The sequence below is a fragment of the Polypterus senegalus genome, chromosome 14 (genome assembly GCF_016835505.1).
Source record: "Polypterus senegalus isolate Bchr_013 chromosome 14, ASM1683550v1, whole genome shotgun sequence".
In the NCBI taxonomy this organism is placed as follows: Eukaryota; Metazoa; Chordata; class Cladistia; order Polypteriformes; family Polypteridae; genus Polypterus; species Polypterus senegalus.
This window is the reverse complement of record NC_053167.1, coordinates 66965385-66985426: the sequence shown is the minus strand read 5'-3', so window position 1 is coordinate 66985426 and position 20042 is coordinate 66965385. Positions and strand designations below refer to the sequence as shown.

Genomic DNA, 20042 nt, shown 5'->3' with positions numbered 1-20042 from the left:
TTGCAGTCACTGGCTACAGGATGAAGGTTTCCAGCTGGCAGCACCAGGAGACTTGGTCTGTGAGGAGCTGGCATGTTCATCACATTTCTGCATCATTTCTAAGATGTGCAGGTTTGGTCAGTTTATTCAGGCTAAATTTGCTCAGCGATAGTAAGTGCAAGTGCATGTGTGAGTGTACCCTGAAAAGGACTGCTATTCTTTTCACAGTTAGTTCCTATTTTGAACCTTGTGTTGTCAGGGGGAATTCCAAGTCCTCACGACTCAGACTGGTATTAAAGGATTCAGGAAATTAATGAATGTATTTATTTCTTAAATAATTTATTCCATATAAATTGTTCATATTGAATATTAATGCACATTTTACATTTTATTTTAAAACACCCATATATATACAAATGCAGCATTTCTTGACTGTAAACAAACCTTAAGAACTGAACATACACTTGTGCCACATCTAATTAACGTAATTACAGTAATATAATAAACTAGTAATATTTAAATTTGTGCTCTGCATCTGGTGTGCCACGAGACGATGCCAAGTGTGCTGAGACGCAATGCCTCCAAGAGGAAGAAAGGCACATTGTTTATGGTGGGCACGTGTGTTTTACGTATATCACAGGGCTACACTCATGAATGTACTCAGTACTGCATACTTGTGACGTTCGTGCCCTGTGTGCGAGGCGAGGGGGTAGGAAGTTAGAAATAATTGTGTTTATCAGAAATCATTTAGTCAGTGGTCACAGTTATTATTGGTTGCGTTTCTGCAGAGACTATTTACTTGATCTTTTTTTTTTTTTCTTATGGGAATGTTCTTTTATGTTAAAAACAATATGGATAATTTCATTTATATTTATTTTATACCATTTCAAATATTGACAAGTTTCTGTGGAAAGAATGTCTAACCTCACCGACAAATGATAATGAACCCAGCACAAGCAGTGTTGTAAAAACTGTGAAAAGGCAGTTCAGTGAAGAATACATTGGCTATGGAGTTTTATGGTGTGATGAAGAAGCTCTCAGAAATCAGAATGCGTAATTTGCAGAGAACAACTTTCTAATGAAGCAGTAGCGCCAACTAAACCTGATTTGCCATCTAAAATCAAAACATTCCAGTTATGCCAACAAGGACAAAATATTTTCAGCAGATTTTAAATCAAAATCTAAAGACAAGGCAATTTATGAGATTGTCCATCACAGATTCTGATAAAGCGTTAGAAGCTAGTTACCATGTTGCAAAATGAATTGCACATTAGAAAAAAAAAACACATACTATTGGTGTTTATTAAGCCAGCATGCATGGAAATCGTTCAATTAATGCTTGGGCTCAATGAAGTTAATGAAGTGAGATAAAAGATGTATTGATGATATGTTGAGTGATATTCTGGAAACACCGATTAAAAAAATTGACAATGGCTGAGAACTTTTCACTTCCAATCGACGAAATAACAGATATTAAAAAGCGAGCACAAATAATCAATCAATCAACATTTATTTATATAGCACATATTCATACCAAAAAATGTAGCTCAAAGTGCTTTACAAAATGAATAGAAAAATAGAAGACACAATAAAAGATAAACATAAGTCAACATTAATTAACATAGATATAAGTATTGTACATTTTGTTATTGAGGACTCTATAAAAGAAAATTATTTATTTTGCAAAGAGCTTCTACAACAGACTACTGGTGAGGAAATTTTTCGAGCAACAGTTGATTTCTTCAAAACTTGTGACATTCAATGGAGTAAATGTATTAGTGTTTGCATGGATGATGCTGCGGCAATGATGGGTAATTAAAAAGGGGTTTGTCTTGTGTGTAAAACAAAAAAAAATCCAACAGTGCCAATTACACATTACTGCATTCATCGGGAAGCATTGATGATCATAAACTTGCCAGAGAAACTACTGCATATAATGATGAACGAAAGTGTCAACATCATAAACATCTTTAAAACAAGAGATTTAAATCTGAACATTTTTAAATACTTTTTTTGGAATATCAATTCCTATTGTTTTACACTTAAATACATTGGCTGTCCCGAGATAAGGTTCTGGCAAGAATATTTGAGCTTCGCCAAGAGGTTAGTCATTTTCTATTAAATCAAAACATGCCAAACCGCACCAGCTCCACTAAGACGTCACTGGATGGCCAAACTTGCATACATGGCTGACTTATTTGACTACCTGAATGAACTCAATAAAGAAACATAAGGTTGGAATAAAAATGTATTGACATGATCCAACAAATTAAATAGATTCAAACAGAAACTCAAAGTTTGGCAAACGGAGTTATGATGAGGATCACTAGAAATGTACCAAAGGGCCAATCAGACTACTGAAAACAAGCAGATCATATTGGATTTGGATTTCATATTGGATGTAGCATTTAACAAAGCTACATTGTAAATTTGAGCAATACTTTTACACAATTAATATGGAGAAATATGATTGGAATCTGAAATCCTTTTGCAACTAATGCCAAAAATCCTACAGAAGCATTTTCCCTTCAGATTTGGGAGGAATTTCATGAATTGAGGAACGATGGAATGTTAAAATTGAAATTCACCTAAGTTCCATTGGATGTTTTCCAGATATCAGTTAAAGAAGAATATCCTTGGATTTACAACAAGGCTATTGAAGTTCTGCCCCCATTTTCTACAACATTAACTATGCGAACAAAGTTTTTCAACTCTAGTTTTAATAAAAAATCATAAGCAGTGGTGCTTGAAGGACCTTGACCAAGAACTTCAAATTGCTGTCAAATATCGAGCCAAATGTAAAAACTATTGTGTTCAATAAAACAAGCACAGGTATCACATTAATTATAGTTAAAAGTTAATATTTGCTAACTTATAAGTTAAAAATTGTTGTTAGCTGTGATGTTAAAATTGATCAACTAAAAAGACAAATAAATTCTTTGCATGCACTTTTTAACTCCTATATTTTTTGCATATTTTGACTTGTGGTGAGCCACAGAATTTTGGGAAGGCTCAGGTGTGATGAAGGTAAGAAAAGGTTACAGAGCACTGCTATAGAATATTAGATCAATTTTGACATGAACACGCTATCCAGCCTAACAAGGCTTGCCAATCCTATTTGCCCAATTTCTCCAAAGTAACATCAAGTCAGTCAAGTTTTAAAAGTTCCAAAAGTCTTACTCTCTACCACAGTCTGTGAAGAAGAACTTTCTAAAGTTTGTGTGAAATTTGCCCTTAACAAGTTTCAATTGTGTTCTTTCTGTTGAAGGTCACCATGTGCAACAACGGGGATCAATGTACTAACTCCTTTCATACTTTCAAATGGTTCAATCAAGTCACCTCTGTTTGCTAAGACTGAAAAGCTGCAGTTCCTCCACTCTGACCTCATGGCTTACACTTTGCACTGCTGGATTCCTCTCTGGACTTTTTCCTAGCAGTGCACTTTTTTTGGTGTAGCATGGAGAAAGACACACTTATACACACGGTATATGACTTGCACATACAGTACCACAAAATAACATATGGATATCATTCACATGTACAATTTTCAACAATATCTGACAAAGTAGACGAAATGTAAGAAAACTATAACATTTGTCTTTAAAATTATTTATTTATAGAACATTTATTGCACTTATGTCTTTATTCAAAATCATCAAGCAACACATTATGTAAATTATTTAATGCATCACTTTAATGTACTTTATAAAATACTTACTGCTTTTCCTGTCTGTGAATCAAGGAAAACGATGACAAAACAGTCTGTGAATTTTTGGTTAAGGACTACCTGTAGAAATAAAGAAAGAAAGGCTGAGCATCACAAAGAACCAAAACTTTACCGACACATCACAGTGTTTTTGATATGCTGCATTGGCAGTGCAAAATTACTGAATTGGGACACAACCAAACCTGCAAGATGATCTTAAGTAAGGAGGTGAAAAATGTTCTATTAAAGCAACGAAAGAGAGAAACCAGAGCAAGGAAGGGTGGCCTCGAGTAACTGGCCTGAACAGAACTGAGAACTGCTTCAACAGCGACATGTACCTTATAGTCTAGTGAGAAATACAGTGTTGGCTGAGGTATTGGGATCATCACAACTAGCCATGCTTTCAGGGAGTGGTTTCTTTAAGCATAATTCATGCTGTATAAACAAAAGGTTGCATACAAAATATATTCTGGATTACAATATTTTTTTTAAAATTTGATATATGTTTTTCATGCAATAACAACCTCAACATCCAACCCGCTGAATCTGAACACAGGGTCACGGGGGTCTGCTGGAGCCAATCCTAGCCAACACAGGGCACAAGGCAGGAACCAATCCCGGGCAGGGTGCCAACCCACCGCAGGACACACACACACCCACGCACCAAGCACACACTAGGGCCAATTTAGAGTCGCCTAACTGCGAGGCAGCAGCGCTACCACTGCGCCACCGTGCCGCCCACAACATTGTATAATAAACATATTTGTGAGGTAATTTAGAAAGAAAAATGCCAAAATTCTGTATTAACTATAACACTTAAACCTTAAGGTCGTTTACTGAATATTTTGTAAAAAAAAAAAAGGTGCTATATTGCGCCCCACCTGACACAGATTCAAACAGGAGGCACGGATAAAACTAATAAACTATTTATTTTTCTTCGGCTGGAGGTCACGTCTTCCCTGTAATCCCTCCAGCCACAACACAGTCCCAAGCACAGTACAAAAGTCACCAAGCACCTTCTATCTTCCACCACCACTCCTCCTCAGCAAGCTTTGTCCTCCTTCCACCCGACTCTGGCCGCTGAGTGGTGGTCGCTGGCTCTCTTTTATTGGGTACCTGGAAGTGCTCCAGGTACTTGATTGGCGACATCCAGGTAAGGTGAAACCAGTGCCCAAAAGGGCCCAGTAGCTCCTGCTGCAGTACCCCCTGGTGGCGCCTGCGGAACCCCACAGAGTTACACAGAACTCCAACCCCCATGAAGCCCTGGGGGGAGTCAGAGGCACCACTGCAACCCAGGGAGGCTGCCATCTAGAATCCAGGGGAGATACTGAGCTTCCCACCCTTGTCCCCCCTGGCAGATGTGGTCAAGGGTTGTCCCGGTCAGGCATGGGCCCCAGCCATCCGTCACAATTCATATTTTGACACCACTAACATTAACACATGCAAAACAATTACAAAAATATTAAAAATGCCCAAAATTATTCTTTAAATTCTTTCTAAAGATATGGAGTTGTAACAACTAAAGCACTGGCATATAACCTGAAGACAGGCATGGCTAAATTAGAGGCAATTTTTAAACAGTTTCGTTTTTTACATTCTTAGATTTTACTCTATGAAGTGATGATACTGATAGAAAACAGCTGATTATTTTGTAATTCACAAGATGACGTGTGAAATTAGGCAAAAGCATGGCAGGGGGTTAATGCTTGATATCAAGAAAAAGTTGGCAAGTGTACATAGTAATGAGGCAAAATGACTTTTGGGAATGAGAAATTGTTATATAACTGAAACTTAAAAAATACAGAAGAGGACAATATATAAAATAGTTAAGCATATAAAACTAATTTCCTAAACCACAAATCAGATACATCACATACAAATGTGCATGGTGTTGAAATGTTGAATACATCAAAATTTACCTGAGCCTGGCATTCTGAAGCAGCAGGTTGATCCTTAATGTGCCTTCACCTTTTAAAGCTAAGAAGTGTTGTGTTATAAGGTAAAAGCAAAGTAACGTGGCAAATCCTAAATATGCTGCAAAAATTTCAACAGTGTTGTGTAAGTCTCATAGAAAAAACTCATTCTGTGACTTAGTCTCGTGTTTTACTAAAAGAACAACATAAAGTTGAGTTAGTAACAGTAACAATTCAACAAACCGTCAAACAATTTGTAATTTCTACATAAACCCACTATCTTTTTTCGTGTACATCTCTAAACAGGAAACTCCCCAAAACTCCACAATCACTGCACCCTACACACACAGCCGAGGTCCTGAGTGTTATTGAAGTGGGTACATATTATTCCACAAATAAATAAGGCAGGATACAGTGACAAATGGCACAAACAGTATCAAACAAATAAAAATAAACTCATGTCACTGTAAGACCAATAAGTCTAAGGGTACGGGTAATGGACTGAAGTTCCAAGATTATTTCAAAAACCCTTCTATCCCCTCTCCTATGCTTTTAAATGTGCTATTGTGGAGAAACAAAGTAGGTTCTTTTAGTGTATAAATGTGTGCAGGATATTTTCAAATGTGTACAAGACGTGCTGAAGTACAGTTAGGATTTGTCAGAATATACCAGTACCTGCAAATAAAAATCGGTGATCTGAGGCACTGTTAAACTACAGTACAGTAAAACCTCAATTGTCTGTCAGGGGTCAGGACTGAGGCAGTGATGGATAACAGAAGAGCTACTTTAAAAATGATATGCAGCTGATTAGTTTAGCAAATAGTCATATTTATTTACAAAACTATATTAACAAAATTAATTAATATAATATTGTTATGACCAGCCTTATAAACAAATACAACTCAGAGGCACTAGAGTTTTCTGTTTTATTTGGAGTCTTCGTTCCATAACAAACATTGCCCTGTCTTATCTGGGTTACAGAGCACACCTCAAAAACAATAAAAGCAAGCTTTCCCTACCAATTAATTTATCTCCTGCCAGTTACATTCTTTTTTCCGATATACCGCAAACACTCGTGCTTATTGTCGCCTGACTCCCAACTCAAAACTTCCTTCCACCGCACCTTCCTTTTCCTCCTAACTTCTCTTGTCACTCATCTCCTAAGAGGTGTGTCCGCCTCTTACACAACAGAAGCCATTCACCCAGTCCATCACAAGCTGCCTGCAGCAAAACATAATATAATAGAATTTAAAAAGAAAATGATCATACAGAAGAACATTAACATTAAATGACACATTTTTCAAACTTGTGTGCATCATGCTTTATAGCGGTCACTTCCTACTCCATAAATTGAAGCAATACTTAAAGAACTTTCATACAAGTTTAATACTTTCAATTTGTTTTGTGACAGTTCCAACACCACATGCATGCACATTTATCAGCCATTACAAGATATAGTAGATTAATTATAACAAAAGTGAAATGCTATTACAACTGAAGGTACATAACTGACACTGTGATTTCAAAATGCTGCATGACACGTGGTGCTGGGGAAGAACACTACACGCTAACACAAGGGAGACTTGATCCAGCGGACATAGCTTGCAGTGTACCGCACACCAGTCATAGTACAGTAATACAGTAGATTCTGACGTGCGTGATGGTTTTGGTTTTTTTTTGGGCCTGACAGTTAACGGAGACTAATGGTTAATCGAGTAACAGATAATCGAGGCTTTACTGTCTCTCTTTCAGGCCAGTTCATATATTTGCATATATGTGTATTATAATAAGGATTTCATTTTTCTACTGTATAGCATATCCCCAATAAGGATAGGAGCCTAACATTTCAACCATGCTGCAGCAATAAAGCAGAGCTCTCAACTGTTTCACAGCATCTTTACCTAATTGTATGGTTCTTCTCTCTCTCATGTGCACCATTTATTTGACAGCTGCAACACTTTATCTGGAACTGCTACATTGATTGAGACCACACTTGCATTGTTCTAAAATAATTTATTTTTTCTTCTTGTCATCTTTGTCTAAACCTAGCTAATAATGAATTGTTTTCTTTCTACAGAAGAAAAGGACTTGACCTAATATTTTATACACTGTATTTATATGAAAATGTAAAATCCTTAAAAAAATGAATATGCTGCAAGTAAAATAATGCAGACATAATCATGCAGTTGGGTCAATAATAAGGAATTTATGTAATGCATACTAGAGCAACACTATTTGGGTAAATAAAAAATGTAAAATAGTCTAAATCTAAATATTGACAATTAACCTCTATAGAGGGTTTTAAAACATATGTATAAACTCTGTTGACATACAATATTCCCTGTAATTAGAGCTTCAAGAATTAAATTAATATTAAGTGAGAAAATATTCATTGTAATAATACTAGTATTATCTTTCCATTATTATTTTCTGTTACAGACCTTTTTAAATACAGTAGTATAATTTGGCACAGATTAGATTGTTTTTAACATGTAACAGCATAAAGTGTTTGCACATTTTGTTCTCTTCTAGATCTCCTATAAAGCCTGACACACAGGCATTATGCCAGCTCATTACACTTGTGATCCTTGTTTAAACAGCAATTACAGACCTGACAGTGCAGGTTTTTATTTATACAACTCAGACACACTGAATATAAAAATCAATTACACTTATTTTCAAATAATCTCTTTCACTTACCAAACTATCTAAAGCCATTTTAACATTCACAAATGAATAAACTTTAACACTTTAGCTATATGTTACTTTTGGTTTAAGGGAATATACTCTTATTATACATTTTATTTGGAATTACCTGCCTTTGCATAAAAATGGAAAGTACAAGTCAACAAAGGCTGAGAACTAATAAAATCAACTGAGATGGCTGTTTGCATTAAAAGTGAAAACCTTTCAAACGCTGCCTCATATATAAAACCTTCATAAATTCATATCCCAAAATGTTTCTTTTTTCCCCCCAGAAACATCCTTCCATTTAATGAGGTCACTTTATTTCCCATGTCAGGATACAAAAAACTGCAGCAATGTGATATCAAAACACGCACCTATCTAAAGTAAAAACTTGGGGTATATACTGTATGTTGTAGCCACAATTTCACAATCTTTGAAATAATATTTTCTGAAACTGGTAGAGTATCTTAAAGAAAAAGGTAGGTGGTGAAGGCTGGAGGTCAGCTAAAAATATACTTGCAAACAGGACAGGAGATGGTGAAAAGCAACTGCTTTTTAATATGTCACTCCTGACAATAGTATAGACTTAAATTCGCTTACTGCTATAGTAAGAAATAAGCACGTTGTGTGATATTCAATAATAGATTAGTAGCAAAAGCATGATGAAGAGCCCTGATTAACAACAGTTAAGGGTTAGTTATTATTTTCTGCAATCTCTCTGGTTTACAATGCTGATATTTTGAGAAGCAGCCCTATTTAAAGTAATCCCTTACAATATGTATAAATTGCCTCAGCCCGACTACTTTTCCTTCTAAGGTGACTCTTGACTGGGAGCTAAAATATCCTTTACAACTTTGTAAAATAAAGTACTTTGCAATCCCTGAAACACACAGATGATCAGAGTCCTTGTTCTATTAACAAAGTCAGTGCCCCTAAGCTGTCATCAAACTTTACACTGAAAATGCAAGTTGTTGGAATAGTTAATGAGTTTACATTTGAAACAGGACAAAATAATAAATATTGACAAAACATTTTAAAAGTAAAAAGAGCAGATCTTTCATTGAATGGCCTCAGCTAAGTGTGACAGAAGAGGCAGTTATGAATGCAATAATTGAACAGGTTCTGGTATTGTACATTATCCATTAAAACACATACAGAATGTTTCTAAATTATTTCTATTGCAGAGGCAAATTAATCTTTTTTTTAATGTATCTGATTTATAAAACCTGTGTTGGAGTTCAGGCTCTTTAGAAAAATGTAAACAGACCATTGAAAGGGTTTTAAAAAAGTCACATCTATGTAGTGTGGAGTTAGCTAGTTAGCCGTTTATAAACTAGCTGAGCTACCCAATCAATACAGACCTCATAGTTACTGTCTGCAGTGTGGCAAACAATGCATAGGTCTCTGTTTTATGTCTTTTGGTATGGGATTTGTAAAAGTGGTATTAATGTTTGTGATGTGCCATTTGATGGAGAGATAACTGCAATGCAATTTAATACTACAAATGTTTGTTATGTGTCTACTTTTGAAATGACAGGCATAGAAACCGGATGAACACAAAGACAGACACGCATGTCTTTTTATTAAGATGGATAACATGTAAAAATGAACTTCATAATCATTCCTAGTGCACCTAGACAAAAAAGCTATTTAATCCTTACCAGATACTGAATTCCATTGTCATTATCAACAAAATGACGACAACTTTGTGCAAATCGAGAAAGTAGCACCTTAATAAGACTCTGGTACCAGCCAGGATTCATTGTTAGAAAGCAGTCCTAAAAGAGCAAAATAAAAAAATAATAACACATTTTGAATAACTTCACAGTTATAGTAACATTGTTTAATCATTTGCACAATGATACATATATAAATTATCTTTAGAAAATAGACACCATCCCTAAACAAGTTAAAATTTAGTTAGTACTGTTATTATCATTAGACTTAAATTGTTAGCATTTTTCAGGTAATTTACACACAATAAACTCATGAATTTAATGGAATGCAAAACAAAAGATGATTGCATATATATATATATATATATATATATATATATATATATATATATATATATATATATATATATAGTAAAATATCATGTTTATGTATCATCTTCAAATATGTACAGAAGCACATTATAGCTTTGAATCTTTGAGTATGCGTTTATGAACAGAATATCTAGGTTTGTGTATTTTTGTGATTCACTTTTCCTGAATTGCTCAGGATCTTTTGTAATTAAAGGATTTCATGCCTTGCACCCTATGCTTGCTGGGATAGGCTCCATGTTCTCTGTGACCCTGCTCAGATTAAATTGAATTTGGAAGATGCAGTGATGGATGAATGGGTTGTGTTTGTGAACACAAATCAAAACTTATTTTATAGATTTCCACTGGAATTCAAATCTGGGATTTGAATGGGTCATGTGAGTGTATTTTTAAATTTACTCTTGTTTGGCTGTACAACCAGAGGAAACAATTTACAAACCAAAGCAAGTTTTCTTCAAGGTTCAGAACAAAATTCAAGGTTCCATAAAACCGGACAGGAGCCTCATCATCATGATGCTACCATCACTGTTCATATTAAGGATGGAATTAAATGACTGGTAATATGTTCCAGTTACAACTTGCCATTCAAGTTACTACTTTTATTAGGTGATTTCTTTCAGAAGTGGATTCTGTCCAGTCAATTAAAAAGGTTAAGCTTATAAAATGCTTAAGAGATTGCTGTTCTTTTGGAAATGTTCACACACCTCTAGTTTAGGCAGTATGAACTCTGGCAAAAAGAGATCTTATACAGGGTTAGAACACGGTCTATTTTACTTTTTGAAAATTAATTTTGCACATCTCTTCCTATATCAATGCCTCCTCAAAATTCTAATGCAAATTTCATAGTAAAGGTTAGGGTTATGATATGGACTGCCAAATCAAACAATGTATTAGAACAGATCAGCAATTTTTTATTTCACTATATACTGTACATATCTATCTATCTATCTATCTATCTATCTATCTATCTATCTATATATATATATATATATATATATATATATATAGTGAAATAAAAAATTGCTGATTTATTAAATTGGAACTTAAAGTATGCGAGAGAACAACTGAAATGGCATTGCATATCAAATCACTGACGCTTTTTTAAATATAACGTGGTGGGTGTGGGGCAAGGCTCTTAATATTGTAATTTAAATCAAAAATATCAAACACACTTATTGGCAGCAGAGAGGAAGATATAGAAGAGGGAGTTGGATGGACTATGGTGCTTGTAGCCCAGAAAATTGTCACTTTGATTGAGCTGTTGTTGCTCCACTTCACAATAATAGCACTTATAGTCCACTGTGGCAGACTTAACAAAGCAGAAATTTCCCATACTGCCTTGCAGTGAAGGTGGCATCCTACAACAGTGCAGTGTTTAAAGCTGAACTCTTCACTGTGACCCATTCTACTGCAAGTACTTGTCAAATTGTATGATTATGTTTTTTTGATTTTATGCCCCTGTGAAGAGTGGGTGCGGCTGCAATACTTGAACTCAATAATTTCGAGGTATGTTCACATACTTTTCACCATACAGTGTATTTTCTAATGCAGAACAAAATTAATACTTTCTTTAATTATAGCAAGTCATTCAAGTCCTGAGGCAGCAAGCCATTTCCACATCATCAAAGTTTCACCAGTTTTGGCTGTTGGTATGATGTTCTTAATATGGAATGGTGTGTTTGAATATGTACGATATAATGGGATCCATGCCATTCAAAATATTCCACTTTTATCTCATCTGTCCATAAAACATTCTCTTAATAGATTTGTGGATCATCCAGTTGCATGGACAGATGTCATACAGTGCCATACGGGGGGAAATTAGTCAGTATTACTGACAAAGAACAGTGCTTTGTCATCACTTCTTATTCTTCCTGTATGCTAATACTGTAACTGCATCTCTCATTTTGTTTTATGTACTCAGTTTGTACTTTGCATTACACATCATGTGTTGCATACCATGCTGTCTTATTTTATGCTAGTACTGTTATGGTAATGATGTTGACAGCATGACAAATTCCAGGTAACATTTTGCCCAGCAAAACAGTTTCTTTTCACTTATTAAGGTGCATTCACTACACAAACTAGAAACATATATTTACCAACTGCGGATCAATGTCTCCAATTACGCAGCTCTGAACAGCATTAAGTAGCTCTTCTAACTCAGTAAAGGTGAGTTTGCTTAATTTAAGCTTGTCTGATGAAAGCTGCTCCCCATGGAAAAGTCGTCTCCACAGGTTATCCCGCCGGCAGTGTTCCTTGGCTTTCTGCACACTGCTTAGAATGCGTTCCTGTGCTGAAGTCACCTCTGAGGCTAAAAGAGGAAACTGCGGTGAAGAGTAAATCAGACCAGGAGCCATCTTCACCTGTGGCCTGCTTGAATAGAACTCACTTGAGTAATCTTCTAACTTCTCCCACAAGTCCAGTTCTTCATCTTGTACCACAACTGCCTCTGATCTTTCTCTACAGGATTTACTATCAGGATCCAGGGGTTCTCTTTGGATATTTGGAAGCTTTTTGAAACGTCTCATGTCTGCTGTTAGACGTGGAAACAGCTCACGCTGACTTGTCATTATTACATAATAAGTAAGCCTTGAAAAAAATGATACATGTTAAAAAGCAGGCACATTGTTCCACTTAAAATATAAAATTCAAATATACATTTAAAGAACACATTTGGAATACTTTAACACCACTTAAAATAATCTATTATACTAGTAGTCATAAGTTACAGAAACCTGAAAAAGTGAAGAAAAGTACAATCCTGAACTTGAGAACAAAACTCAAGTTATTGATTTTCTTTCCAGTTAGCTACTTATTTAGAAACAAACTGAATGATTTTAAATGCATGTATACTTAGATGGCATGTTCCTTCTTTCCTTCTGATGTGACACAAATAAGGTATGAAATATGTCCCTGGAGCCCCTTAATTAATCATAAGGGCCCCAGAAAGCCTGAAAATTAAAATGGTTAGCAACAAAAAAACAATAAAATACATAGAGTTATAAATAACTAACTGTCCATTACTGGGTTTGTGAAAAATACTGTAGCAGAGTGCAAAATGTTCTTAAAGACAGAAAGAAAGTACAGGGTGACAGGACTATTCTACTTATACTTACGCATATCCTAAATGACAGAATTCCCCTCAATTTTTTGTATATGTTATAGTGCCAGTGCCACAGATTTTAGTGTTCAGGCAACACTAGAGCACTAACAGGACCCACTTATTACCATCCAGTATTTACTTTAAATTATTTGTAAAAATAAACAAATACTAAGTGGACCAATTTATAATAAAAATGAATCAACATTGTTCTTCTCATTTCTTTGTACATTCTTTATTTAATAAACTATATTTAAATAAAACATACAGATGCACATGTTAGCAGGTTTGCTGGACTACTACTATTTTCCTTGCTACTTCCACCTGTTAATTAATTGTCAGTTTGTTAACAAGCAAATCAGCAATTAAATACTTCGATTTCCAACAACCAAATGAATAAAACTTCCCAGGAAAACAAGCATGAGAGATTGAATCAACCTTTGTATAGTAAATGCAATAGTTATCTTACACTACTAATAATTTCTGATGGTGCAGAAAGCATCCTATTTAAAGAGAAAATAATAAAATCAATTACCAAAATGCAAAATTGACATTTAATTAATATATAAAGCTAGAGCAGATCTTCAGGAAAGGTAAACTTAATGACCTATTCAATTATATTGGCACAAATGTAAACAATTTGAACCATTTTCTGAACAGATTCAAAGATGTTTTCTCTTTTATCAATTTAATTTACATACCTTAATAAGTTGCGTTCCACCTCAGACTGCTCTTCAAAAGGTGCACAAGCATGACACACAAGTAAGGATACATCAAAGTCGTCATGGTGGCGTAAGCCTTCAGAATCCTTGTATGACCCTGAGCTGAAAATAATTATATTTTTGTCACCATTTTTAGAAACATTACATTGAATCAATAATAATACAATTATTTACTTGAACTGTGAAATAGCATTATATTAGAAAAGAAGTGTGAAAGATGACAGAGGAACATAGCAATCAGCACTGATGCATCCCTTATCTAGAGGCCAGGGTTCAAATCCCAGCCTGGAAATTGTCTTTGTGGAGTTTCATTGGGCAGCAGAGCGTCTTCCTGCATTTCAAATATGCATGTGGTGGGTTAATTACCAGCTATATATTAGTGCAGTATAAATTTGCCCTGGCAATGGGCTAGTGCCCTATCTAGCAACAATTCTTGTGTCCAATTACGACAGACAGACAGACAGATAGATTCACACACATAAGGGGTATTCTAAGGACTTGTGTATGGACTAAAATTCAGACATCCTGACTTGAGAGGGGTGCTGGTCCAGAAGCCTATAAAGCTCAACTCAGATAGAGTCAGGCAACATGCAGACTCACGTATGAAAAGATGTCTTACTATTCTGCATATTTTCAAACCTTTTGCAATACTGCCAACAATATACAGGATCACTGGGTGGTACCCAAAACCTTTATTCTGTTTTCTGTGTTTTGTTTTACAATAAATAAGATAGATAGATAGATAATAATACATATTTTAAAAACATTTATGTCACTAACTAATGAGCAGGTAGTGACATATGCTTAAACCTTTGAATAAATTAACATGTACATAAAAAGATCTTGATGTTGACCACAATAGCATTAATGGTTATACAGTGAATTATTTTGGTGGGTTGCCTATGGTGCCTCTCCATAATCCTGAATTCGAATATGCAAGTAAAAAAACAGCTGTATCTGTTTGTACTTTGCAATTTGATGACAGCTCATCATTCATTTTTGTGACAAGTAACACAGGATACCCAGAAATCCCCCTGCACAAACAGATGGATATACAGTACAATGTTTCCCACTTTCAACAGAAAGTGAATGGTGCGTGTTTGGTTTGTAAATAATGCATATAACTCATATCGATATATCAAGCATTTGCTGAAATTAGACTATAAGCATGGTGTACTTGGGAATAAACAGCTGGTCCTCCTATATCTGTTTTTCCTTTTTATGATTTAATTGTATATATACTGTATAGGTGGTGTTTCCAAGCGGATATCAAATCTTCTATGGACCCTAATTTCCATCAGATTTTTACACAGTGGTTGGGCAGTTGCAGAATTACAAATGATCATTCTGAACATTTGCAAAAAATTCCCAATGAATGACTTTGAAAATGAGTAATTCTAACACCTGAAGATGATACAGTGTTAGCAATATCAATCTCCAAATATAACTGCTTGAAGATGGTACAATGTATCGGGGAGTGAGGGTTGGAAAAAAAGGGAAAATCAACAAGAGAAAATCTACCACTTCTTTAAGAACAAAGGAAATTTGACAGGTGTGAGGACACCACTCAGTCTATCAAGCTTGCATGGCTAGCTAATAACTAAGCTGTTGTAACATCTTTGCACTTTTTTAAAGGTTGCCAAGGTTTCTGATACAACTACATGGATCACTTACCTACTATCTGTACTCTTTGGCTCCTGACATTGAACAAACATAAGATCCAGTTTTGCAGGTTACTTCTGATGCCAATAGGTTTTAGTTTTAAAATTAATCTTTGGTGTGGGACTTTATCAACAGTTTTGAAAGTCTAAGTAAATCATGTCATGCTTTGCTCTTGTCATTTATTCTAGTAGCCAATTCCAAAAAGTCCAACAGAATGGTTTTGTAGCATACTGTTTTCATACAGGCACTTTTCTTATGCATTTCTCATTAACATTTCCATAATTTTGCATGAAATATAAGTAAAACGTATTGGTCTTTAATTACCATGTTCTATTCTTGCTACCTAATTTCACATAGCAGGTATTTCTCCAACCTTGTCTAGGATTGCTGCTGAATATGCTTAATAAAGATTTATAAATAATGTACTTCTTTTCTTTCAGTATAATGGGCAATATCCAATCAGGTGCAAAGGTTTTATTAGTCTTCAACATATTGGGGGCCTGAAGCACATCTGGCTCTTTTATTTTAAGCTCACAACTTCTTTTACTACTGCTCAAGGCATTCATTAACTCTTTGATTCTCATTTTCTGTTATTTCTTCTCATGCATCAATGAGGTTTCAAAAATTCTTTTCAATTGGGGTAATACTTTAAAAACTATCTGATATTTGATTTGGCTTCACTAACAGTTTCTTGTTTGACACTTGTAGGATGGTGGAGATGGAAATACTTCAGATTGTGAGTTCAAGAACTAGCAATAATGGTTCAATGATATTTACATGTATTTATTTGCAACACCAATGGTAGATGTTTGAATGAATCCTAGTGTTTATGAAACTGCTCATGAGTTAGCAGTGTGTATGGGGGCAATATCATCCTGGAATATGAGAACATTACAACGTAACAGTGTTTGCATCATGGGATGTATCTGGTCCTGTAATATGGCCTCATAGTCCTTGTCCTTTACACAAACATGCACAGCAAACATTGAATCTAATGACTCCCACAAGATGGCTGCTATACTATTAGATTTTCCATCCCATGTGTAACAGTAATCAACTAATATTGTAGGTTAAAGGAATTATTTATCTCTCTCCAAATGTAAACTCACATGCACATATTAGACAAGGTTACAAATTATGCTTTAGACCTTATTATCAACCAACACTTGCTCAGATGAGGCTTTGTGTCTTTTATATCAGGGCAGGCGTGTTTCTGAATGTACACTGGATGAACAAGGTTTCAAAATAGCAGACTTGCCATACATTCTAGCTTTGTGGAGTTCCAAGCATAGTTGAGAAAGGGTCACATACAGCAGATGCTAAATCTTTAATCTCTAATTTTTGAGGTTGTAGTTTATAGCATTTGGCAAACAAAGTGGACAGCCTTTGTGAAACCTTGGTTTTGTTTAAGCTTGTGTGCTTTAATAAAAGTACAATACGTTGTTTTCTACAGGCCTTACTTCATACTACACTGCTCCAAAAATTAAGGAAACACTTAAATAACACATCTGATCTTTATCCTCTAAATATTCAAGTGGAAAATCTTTACTAATAGTGTGTAATTCGTTGAGAACAAAATGATGTAAGAATGGTCAATGTAAACCAAAATCACCAACCCATTGAGGGCTGGATTCAACATCACACCAAAAATCAAAGTCAAAAACTGAAATCACTGGCTGACCCAACTTGCGCAAATATCAGCAGGCAACTCATAATATGACTCAATAGTGTGTACTGCCCCCACGTGCCTGCTATGCACTACAAACAACATCTGGGCATGCTCCTGATGAGATGGAGGATGGTGAGGTGCCCAGTCTCTTCCCTGACCTGGATCAGGGTATCAGTGAGCTCCTGGACAGTATGTGAAGCCACTTGGCATGTCGGGTGCACCGAGACATAATGTCCCAGAGGTTCTCAATTGGATTCAGGTCTGGGGAACATGCAGGCTAGTCACTTGAATCAAAGCCTTCATCATCCAGGAGCTACCTGCATCCTCTGGTCATATAAGGCTGGGCATTTTCCTGCACCAGGAGGAACACAGGGCCCACTGCACCAGTGTGAAGGTCTGACAATGGCTCTGAGTATTTTATCACGGTACCAAACAGCAGTTCAGGGTACTTTAGCCTTGCACGTGGAGGTCTGTGTGATCCTCCAATGTATGCCTCCCCAGACTATCACTAACAATCCGCCAAACTAGTCATGCTGGATGATGTTGCAGATTGCATAATATTCACCAGGTTTCAGGTTTATTATTTGTCATATATAAGTTAACACAGGGTCAACATACAATGAAATGTGTATGATGAGAAAAACAAGCCACTCAGCCTAGTTACAATAAAGCTAAAAAAAAAAAAATAGTACAGATGCAAATTCCATAAAGTGCAGATGCATGTTCCAGTCCGTATTCCGAGTATGTGCAGGTACAGTTTGTGTGTGAGTAGTGCAATGTAGGTGTGATGTAAGTGTATGTGGGTGTTCAGGTGTTGCTGCTGAGGAGTCGAATGGACTGGTGGTAAAAACTGTTCTTAAGTCTTGTAGTCTGAGCAGCCAGACTGCTGTATCATCTGCCAGACGGTAACAAGGAGAACAGCTGGCGTGCTGGATGGCTGAGGTCCTTTATGACGCTTCTTGTCTTACGCAAGCACCGATGGAGGTAAATGTCTTCAATGGCAGGGAGACTCTTGCCCATGATGTGCTCTGCTGCCTTCACCACTCTCTGTAGTGATTTCCGGCTGCTGTCAGAGCAGCTCCCATACCAGACGGTAATGCAGCCCATCAGCAGACTCTCGACCACACTCCTTTAAAAGTTTGAGGTGATGTTGGCATTCATGCCAAACTTCCTCAGCCTCCTCAGAAAGTAGAGCTGCTGGCGAGCTTTCCTGACCACCGTGTCTATGTGAAGGGTCCACGAGAGATCCTCTGTGATGTTTACTCCGAGGAACTTGAAGCTGTTAACCCTTTCAACTTCTACGCCACTGATATAGATGGCCTGGTGTTCTCTGCCTTGCTATTTCCGATAGTCCACGATCATCTCCTTGGTTTTGCTGACGTTAAGAGACAAGTTGTTATCCAGGCACCAATTACTCAGTGCCAGCACCTCCTCTCTGTAGGCCGTCTCATTGTTGTCAGTGTTAAGGCCTATGATGGTTGTGTTGTCTGCTAACGTGATGATGGTGTTTGTGCCGTGTTTTGCAACACAGTCGTGGGTGAACAAGGAATACAAGAGGGGGCTAAGCACACAGCTCTGCGGCGCTCCTGTGTTTAAAATGAGTGATAAGAACATGTGTTTGCTGACTCTCACCACTTGAGGCCTGTTTGTGAGGAAAGAGAAAATCCATCTGCAGATGGTCATCTCCAACCCAAGGTCGTCAAGCTTCAAGGGGATGAAGGTCTTGAATGCCGAGCTGTAATCTATGAACAGCATTCTTACATAAGTAAGACTCTATGTAATGTCTCTAAACTCTTTCGTGTCTGTCCCATGTGCTCAGTGTAAACCTGCTGTCTGTGAAGAGACTGGGGCACCAATGGCAAAGCTGACAGTTATGTATTCTCTACCAAATGCCAATTGAGCTTCACAGTGATGGGCTGTGAGCACAGGTCCCACTAGAGGACATAGGGTCCTCATGCCACTCTCATGAAGTCTGTTTCTAATAATTTATTCAGTGATATGCACACCAGTAGCCAGCTGGAGGTCATTTTGTAGGGCTCTGGCAGTGCTCCTCATGTTCCTCCTCGCACAAAGGAGCAGATACTGGTCCAGCTGCTGGGTTGATGCCCTTATTCGGCCCTGTCCAGCTCTAAACGTGTAACGGCCGATCTCCTGGTATATCCTCCATGTTGTCGAGACTGTCCTGGGAGACACAGCAAACCTTCTTGTGATGGCACATATGGATGTGCCATCCTGGAAGAGCTGGGCTACCACAGCAACTTGAATCGACTGCAGGTACCACCTCATGCTGCCAGTAGCAACAAGGACAACAGCAAAATGCTGAATTCGAGAAGAATCAGTCAGAAAGGATAAGGAGAGAGCAATTGTCTTTGGCCACCACCTGCAAAACCATTACCTTCTTTGGGGGTGTCTTACTGTTTTACCTCTTTGTCATTTTCATTTGCAGCAAAGCAGGTGATGTTGATTCACAATTGATTATGTTTCCTAATTGGATATATTTTTATCCCTAGACCTCAACTGACTTGGTGCTAGACTGTGATGACTAAATGTTCTCT

The 20042-nt window shown here is 36.6% G+C and overlaps 1 protein-coding gene across 6 annotated transcripts in view; it reads right to left on the bottom strand.

The window, feature by feature from the left end:
- szt2 (SZT2 subunit of KICSTOR complex) overlaps positions 1-20042 on the bottom strand; it is a 337146-nt gene that overhangs the window by 2494 nt on the left and 314610 nt on the right. For 5 of the 6 annotated variants that reach the window (XM_039735443.1, XM_039735446.1, XM_039735447.1 and 2 more), the window contains 4 exons: positions 14136-14258; positions 12434-12923; positions 9948-10064; positions 3698-3766 (listed from right to left, as the gene is read on the bottom strand). In XM_039735443.1, coding sequence (XP_039591377.1) covers positions 3698-3766; positions 9948-10064; positions 12434-12923; positions 14136-14258 — 799 coding nt within the window. The remainder of the gene's footprint in view (positions 1-3697; positions 3767-9947; positions 10065-12433; positions 12924-14135; positions 14259-20042) is intronic. The other variant, XM_039735448.1, reaches the window with a different exon arrangement.